Here is an 8376-nt window from a genome sequence, read left to right as displayed (position 1 = left end):
ATAACGTGATGATAGTGCTGTTCATGTATATAGGCGACGGTTACCACCTACCATCAGGTGGACCGTCAGCCTGTTTGCCTTTTCAATTACGTAAAAAAATGAAGTTACAAATATACGCATTTCTGAGAAGCATTTATGTAATTATAAATAAAAGTAATAAATAGTAGCTATGAAGTATTCCGATCACCCGTCAGTTATAAAACAAAAATAGGCATCATAATCAGTCATTAGTTTAGGAGATACGATGCCACAGACATACGCACAGAAGCATCAAACTAGTGAAGAATAAATTTTACCATGAACCATACCAATCACTTCAGCTTTAAAACAAAAATAGGCTTTATAATCGGTCCATTAGTTTAGAAGATACGATGTCACAGACATAGACGCGTCAAACTAATTAAATAATAAATTTTAGCTATGAATCATGCCGATCAGTCAGCTATCAAACAAAAATAGGCATCATAATCAGTCTATTAATTTAAGAGTTACGATCCCACAGACAAACACACACACGAACTGTCACTTTACTAGACTATAAGTGTTGAAAAAGAACAGAAAATTTCAATAGAGTCGCTTTATAGGTATACCTCTCTTTCTAGACTTATTTCTACGTTATTTTAAAGTGAAACTTAGTAAATAATTAATTATACACATCCATAATATGCAATATGTTATACTTATTATGTTTGTTTGTAACTTCTGTTTAGATATATCCATCAACTTATTAATAAATAGTAAAATAAATTTAAAAGATTAAATATTATCCTGTCCCTTTCTAACAAATTACAAAATTTATTAGAGAAGAAAGGATGGAATAGTGTAATACATAAAATATGTTTGTATTATATAAATTGAAATGTCTCGTAAAATCGAAATATTAATAAGAAAGTTATTGAATGAATGAGTTAGTGGATGAATGAATTTATGATATAAGTATTTTGTAAACTAATTAAAATTGTTTAAATAAACTAAATTAAAAAATAAATTAATATTCTGTCACTTTCTGTCAAATTATAATATAAAAAAAAATATTCAAGAAGAATACATAAAATATGTTTATAAAACGTGATATGTCTCAAAAAAGTATATTCAAATTATTAATTTCAAAATTATTGAATGAATGAAGGAACGAATGAATTTATGATATAAGTATTTTTATTACATACCTGTATAAGCTCTATAAGAATGCAATAATATGAATATTATATATATAAAATAATACATACAATGAAGCTAACGGAAATAATATCTTTTTCCGTTAATGGCATAATTATATAATCATAGGATGTATAATATGCACCAGCTGTGCTCGCGGTTACACCTGCTTCAAATTTATAGCCTAGTAGCAGACCCGGCCTCGCGTTGCTGTAGCTAAGGCCTCTTCAAATGGTCACTTAACTTACTGTAAATGTATTTCGGATTATCATACCTTTTCCATTATATATATGTAACTAAGAAATAGAAAATAAACAGCTAAAACAGTTTTGATGACGTCAACACTGCCAATAATTTAGTTATTTATATAATTTTCCGTTAATCATATAATTCAATTTAAGGGAAATGCATTACGGAGCTTGGGACTTTGTGGCGCTGTATTGTCCTGAAATATTATTATTGTTATATATATAATTTTGAATATAAGATAAAATGTATAACAATATAAAAATTAGATATATATATAAATATAATAGCTGTATAAGGCACCTTTCATTGGGATTATGCTGTGTGAATTGTCCTGAGATATTATTATTATATATAATTTTTAATATAAGATAAAAGGTGTAACAATATAAAAATTAATTAGATATATAAATATTATAATTGTTTACAATAAATGGCACCTTTCGTTAAATATATAATTTTTAAATAACGAAAAAGATACAACGAAATGAAAGTTCAGTTTTCTTTATATTTTCGTTGTGTTTCAGATTGTTGTACATTTTTCGTTATACGATACACTAGCTGTGCCCGCGGTTTCTTCCGCGTATTATAGCCTATGTGTTAATCTAATGTATAAGCTATATTACTGTAAAGTTTCATTAAAATCCATTCAGTAGTTTCTGCGTGAAAGTGTAACAAGCATCCATTCACAAACTTCCGCGTTTATAATATTAGTAAAAAGTATTTTTAAATTGGTATTTGTTTAGGGACGTGGATTCAATCGTGAAAATCTCTGTAAGTTTTAGTCTGCGTTCAACGAAATTATTTCCACAAACGCCTTTGTACTGATAAATGAAATTAAGTATAGGGTTATAGATATAGATTAAGTATAAGGTTCCTTTTTGAATAAGATGTTAGGTAGTTATTACTTTCTTTATTCATGGTATCTAATTGTACTATAGTATTTCTTTTTAAATATAGGCTTTATATTTTAATAATTAAGAAACTAAATAGAAGTTGAGGTATTTGGTTTATATTGTAAATAATAACTTGACTTTAATAGTCATGACTCTAAGAGCGAGCGAGATGGAAGACATCGGAGATGATAAAATGTAATCATTAAATATATCTTTATAAATGAGATTATGGTAGCAATCTCTATATAATTAAAATAAACAGTCTTTACACTTAAAAAATATGTTTGTAATTAATTTCATATTCATTTTACAGTGTTGCCATAAACAATATTGTTATCGGTAATTGTAACAATTATGACTTGTAAAATGGTAATGTTTTGTTACAAAGAGCAGTAAAATATAGTAATAAAAAAAACAAATTTTAAGTATTTAAGTTATAGTGTATTTTATTTAAATACATAATATGAAATTTAAAGATGTTACTAAAAATTGTATTTTGATTCAGTTTAAGTAAAATAGATCAGGGTAAGGTACAAATTGGAGTTTTGTTAGAAAAGATGTAGAGATATTAAAATGTGGCAACACTGATACAGTATCAACGATATGACGATCAGGCAAACCTTTCTAACTCTATCTATGCTTTGCTAAAAATCATTGTATGAAGTTATATGAGATTATATGTCACTAAACTAAACTTAGTGAAAAGTGATCTGCGTGTGTACCTCAGTTTCACCTATTTCAGCCAAGCAGCTTGTTTTGTAAGATGTTTCGGTTGTAGGGTGCAGATTAGGTAGTGAAATTACAGGATAAGAGGCGTGACATCTTAGTACTCTGGAATGGCAACTCATGAGTAGTATCACGGGTGTCACATGATAACGTGATGTCCGTAGTGCTGTTCATGTATATAGGCGACGGTTACCACTTACCATCAGCTTGTTTGCAATAACTGGGTTTGTTACAACGTGTTGTTTATACACCAGGTCAATGGTGCGCGTTTATTATTAAAAACTCGTTAATTTAACTCGTTAACTAGTTGGAATTTTTTTGAGTAAACGATGGAGGCCCGGAGATTGACTTTTAATGAAATGTTGGTCTCGATCGGTCAAGCCATTTCTGGGGAGTATCGTTACAAAGTCTGATCTCTAAGATAACTCCTTGCTTCGCTCAAAAAGTTAATTATATTTAGAACTAGCTGCACCCGCGACTTCGTCCGCATGGAATTTAACTTTATTTTTCTAAAATAAAAGTAGCTTAAGTTACTCCTGATTACATCAGCCATCTACCAAAAAGTCCCGTCAAAATCGGTCCAGCCATTTCAAAGATTAGCCGGAACAAACAGACAGACAGACAAAAATTGTAAAAAATGTTATTTTGGTGTATGTACCGTATTTATATTCATATGCATGTAAAAAACGGTTATTTCAATATTACAAACAGACTCTTCAATATTATTTATATGTATAGATAAAGAATCTGTTTGTCTGTCAGCGGAATTTAACAGTCGTGTAAATTGTATAATGTATGACCAATTTATCATAGATCGATAATGTTCATGTAATAAATATAAATATAAGATTTTCTACAATCACGCTTAATATAAGCATAGTTACATACAATCATCGCTAGATAGTTTTAGATTATATAAATCGAGAAATACATTTTTTTTTTACAATAAATTTAGTCGTTTTATTTTTAAACTTAAAGGTACCTGTTCTGGCGATAATTTTATATTTACTTTTAGGAACGATGGATAGCCCAGTCTTAACTGTGTTAGATATATATTCTGTCAGGAGAAATTTTCTTGAGGTCGAGGGTTTAGCCTGACAAATTAAAAATCTATCTACAGCTATTTTATTAAGTCCTGCAGCTCAGTTTTGCGGTCATTTGGAGGACAAGGCTAAAATAGCCTCAAAAAAGCTTGGTGTGCTCAGTAGAGTGAGACGGTATTTCACGGCGGCCCATCGCTTGCAATTATACAAGATGCAGATCCGGCCGCACATGGAATACTGTTCTCATCTCTAGGCAGGAGCACCTCAATACCAGCTACTTCCATTTGACCGCATTCAGAACCGAGCAGCCAGAATCATAGGTAATCAACGTCTATGTGACAGACTCGACTCATTGGCTTTGTGGCGTGATATTGCATCTCTGTGCATTTTCTACCGCATATATCACGGGGAGTGTTCTGAGGAATTGTTCGGATTAATACCAGCTGCTGAGTTTCACCACCGTACCACCCGCCAGAAACTGAAATATCCTGATCATCTCGATGAATGGCGGTCCTCCACAGTGCGGTTTTCTAGAAACTTTTTGTCTCGCACAACCACATTGTGGAATCACCGTCCAGCAATGATATTTCCGAACCGATACGATATTGAAACCTTCAAGAAAAGAGCTTATTCCTTTTTAAAAGGCCGACAACGTACTTGCAATTCCCCTGGTGTTGCGGGTGCTCATTGGCGGCGGTAATCACCATCAGGTGAGCCGAATGCACGTTTGTCTCCTGTGTTATATAAAAAAAAAAGCTCTTACCGCTGATGTTCTCCGGTTTTCTAATTGAAATTTCAGGGTGCCATTTGCCTGCTCTGACCAACTCACCCTACTGGTTTTCCGCACGTAGGTAGGTCCGTACCATTCCTCAAAAATACAAAATTAGACTCGGACGGGGTGAGATGGGGTATCCCATATACCATATTGCCCCTTCTGGTATTAATTTTATAAAAAAATAATAAAAAATAGGAATAATAAATTGAAGCGGTCGAAATAATCTGACCTTACTTTATGTTTTTTTACTCTTCCAAAAAAAATAGCAATAACAACCACTCATCAATTTAATATTTTTTTCATGTAGTTAACAACAATTGAATATAATAAGTAAACTGGTCAAAACTAGTTTTTTCGCTCAAACATCTAAACGCGACGTCTCACTGCGGTGGTTCTCAGGCAACTGAGGGGGTCAAGTAATAGCTTATTACTGGTATTATTGTTTTAACTGAGGTTCGTTTGGTTTTCTCTGTAAGGGGGGTACCCCGTCTTGCCCCTCCCCTTCAATAGGATAATAATTGAATAGGTATGTGGCGAATTAATTATAATCGCGCGGCAACACCGTTGCCTAGTTACGACAGAAGAATAAAATAACAGGCCTGTCATTCGAGACCAATTCACTTTCTTGTACATACCTATATATATTCATTGTAAATATTTCGTAATTATAAATATGTACATAACAACAATCTGGACTCCTCATTTCACCTCCTTCTTTCCCGCTGCTGCTACAAGAACACAACATAAACACAAATAATAGCGGTAACAATATAGACGCTAAAGGTACCTAATAAAATAAATTTAAAGAAAGTTCGGTAGCATCAGTCAATAGGTAGGTATGGATACCGTGAGTGCTGTGTGTCGCGCTCTTTGTACAATCTAGTGAGGGTAGTTGAACAAACCGCTGACACATACCGACGTTGACATCGCTATACTCCAGTCGGCTAGTGACCACGGCCAGTGCAACATCTACTAGAAACGTCCAGAGAGGTAATAGTTATCTTGTATGTCCTAATATTCTTCTAGACTAGTCTAGATTATACTGAGGCCGATGTCAAATTAACATGCATAAATGAATTAATATTTTATTAATAAATAATTGCCTATGGTCATTTTGTAAATATAATATTCCGTATAGACCATAATAATAATATCTCGGGACAATTCACAAAGTATTTTCTTGTCCCAGTCTATGAAGAGTTTGTGTTATGGGTAGGTACTCGACAACTAACTATAAATATTTACATAGATATATCTTCTTAAATATATATAACTCAAAGGTGACTGACATAGTGATCTATCAACGCACAGCCCAAACCACTGGACGGATCAGGCTGAAATTTGGCATGCAGGCAGATGTTATGTCGTAAGCATCCGCTAAGAAAGGATTTTGATTAATTCTACCCCCAAGGGGATAAAATAGGGGATGAAAGTTTGTATGAAACTGTCAATTTTAATCCGATCGGGCTGAGATTTTGCATGCATAAACCTACTATGACGTCGTGTTAAATTCCTGGTGAATCTGTCACAATGGGCTAACTGACCTGACCTCATGCTCATCTTATCATGGTGCATGGTGGTGCTGGTGCCCCGCCAGCGTAAACCGTTAGCGCAGGAGGGTGCACCATTCCATTATCATCCACAAAAAAAAAACCTACTATGACGTAGGCATTCTCTAAGAATGGATTTTGATGAATTCCACCCCTAAGGGGATAAAATAACGCGAGCGAAGCCGCGGGCAAAAGCTAGTTTTTTATAAATACGTACATAATGTACCTACATAGAAAACAGCCAGACGCGCGACCATCGGAATTAAGGCGGTGCCGCTACACTACAGAAGCTATCAAATGATATCTATATAATTATTTTATAAGAATAGAGATAGGTAGGTATCTAAATTTTGACAAATGTCTGTTTCATATTATATAAATGAGAAAATGTGTGTACAAAGATATAAAAAACCATATCCAACGTAGGTACCTACCACATTTTACGTAATAAATATTCATATCATTGAATTCCTTTCATAATTTAAAATTATATCTAGATATATATTTTGTATGTTTTTGTTATTATTAGACATTATCAAATGAATAAACAAACAACCGTTTCGAAATTAAGTACTTTTGTTTCTGTTTATAATATTAAAAAAAAAACAAACTATACCTAGATTTTAAAATGTGAAATGTATCTTGATCTACTTGATTACACTTGGCAAATGCAGCCCAAGAGCATCGCAGAACAAATGTGACCCAGTGTGACAACGACGTAGAGGCAATTAATTTCAAAGTAGGTACCTATCTTTAAAAATAAAAACAAAATATCATTCGCTAATCATATACTTAATTAAATCATTATTTACATTATCACACAATTATTATTTTAATATTATAGTAATCAATATTATTATTATTGTCCAATTATCATCATTTCTTACTCTTCGGATTCATTTTTGGCGGTTTTATAATCGAACCTATACTTTTTCTTTTCATCATGGCCGCTCGCTTTTTGGCGGGAGTTTTCATCTCTTTCGCCATCTTGGATTCAGGCTTCTTTTGTGTTTTCGTCTGTTTAACTTCTTTCGACGTAGCTTTTTTTGTCGTTTCGGTCTTTTTAACAGTTGCAACTTTTTTCTTTTCTTCCTTATTCGTTTCCATCGATTTCTTTTTAGTTTTCGGTTTTTCTTCGGGATTTTCTTTGTCGCTTTTGTTTTTCGGTACCGTCTTTTTCTTTTTCGGTTTCTTTTCTGCTTTCTTCACGATTGCCAGCTTGAAGGATCCGCTGGCACCGATACCTTTCGTCTGAATGATGGTACCCGTTTCCACTCCTGTCTTGATCAATTTCTTGATAATGTAACCAAGTTTTTCGGTGTCGACATTATATTTTTCCGTTATATATTTCTTGATTGCGTATAGTGATGTTCCTTTTCTATTCTTCAATTCATTTAACGCTTCATGTATCATAACCTTTGTACTTATCTTCTTTTGATCTTGAGTGCCTTGTGTAATGACTTCTGGCGCGCTTTTGTTTGATTTTGGCGGTTTTTTCGTTTTGTTCGGCAAATTTGTTAGCAACTCCATGTCAGAACCGTCCGACATGACTTGTAGAATCGTATTATTGTGGGTGACGAGCAAATGTTTGAAAATTTTATTTTAAACACTTAAGTGAATTACAGCAATACTTTATAGAGAACCGATATCCTCTGTCTGTAATGTTTTTAAAAGTAACTACTTAGGTGTTTTTTTTTTATTGATTATAATGGAATGGTTCATGCGAATGAGGTCTGGTCAGTTGACCAATTGTGGCACTATGTTTTCCAGAGGATATCGCGTGGACAAATCAATATGACATGGTACATTGCTAGCAATAGGGTCATTAGTCCACATTACTGGGGGGGAAAGGGGATTGTTAGTAATGTGGATTGATGATCTCATTGCTAGCAATATATGGTATATTCAGGTCAGGTTGACCTCCACGCAGTTCCCCCTGGTAACCATCGTGATAAATTCCTCATTAATTTGTCACGATGGGC

The 8376-nt window shown here is 33.3% G+C and overlaps 1 protein-coding gene across 1 annotated transcript; it reads right to left on the bottom strand.

Moving 5' to 3' along the window:
- Positions 1-7270: 7270 nt before the first annotated feature.
- On the bottom strand, positions 7271-7942 carry LOC131852281 (histone H1-like). Its single transcript, XM_059202944.1, has one exon. It carries the CDS (start codon positions 7940-7942, stop codon positions 7271-7273), a length of 672 nt encoding a protein of 223 aa, XP_059058927.1.
- Between the last annotated feature and the right edge of the window lie 434 nt (positions 7943-8376).

The sequence above is a fragment of the Achroia grisella genome, unplaced genomic scaffold, assembly GCF_030625045.1.
Source record: "Achroia grisella isolate CSIRO2021 unplaced genomic scaffold, CSIRO_AGI_Agris_v1 utg841, whole genome shotgun sequence".
NCBI classification, from domain to species: Eukaryota; Metazoa; Arthropoda; class Insecta; order Lepidoptera; family Pyralidae; genus Achroia; species Achroia grisella.
This window is presented reverse-complemented; position numbering and strand designations above follow the sequence as displayed.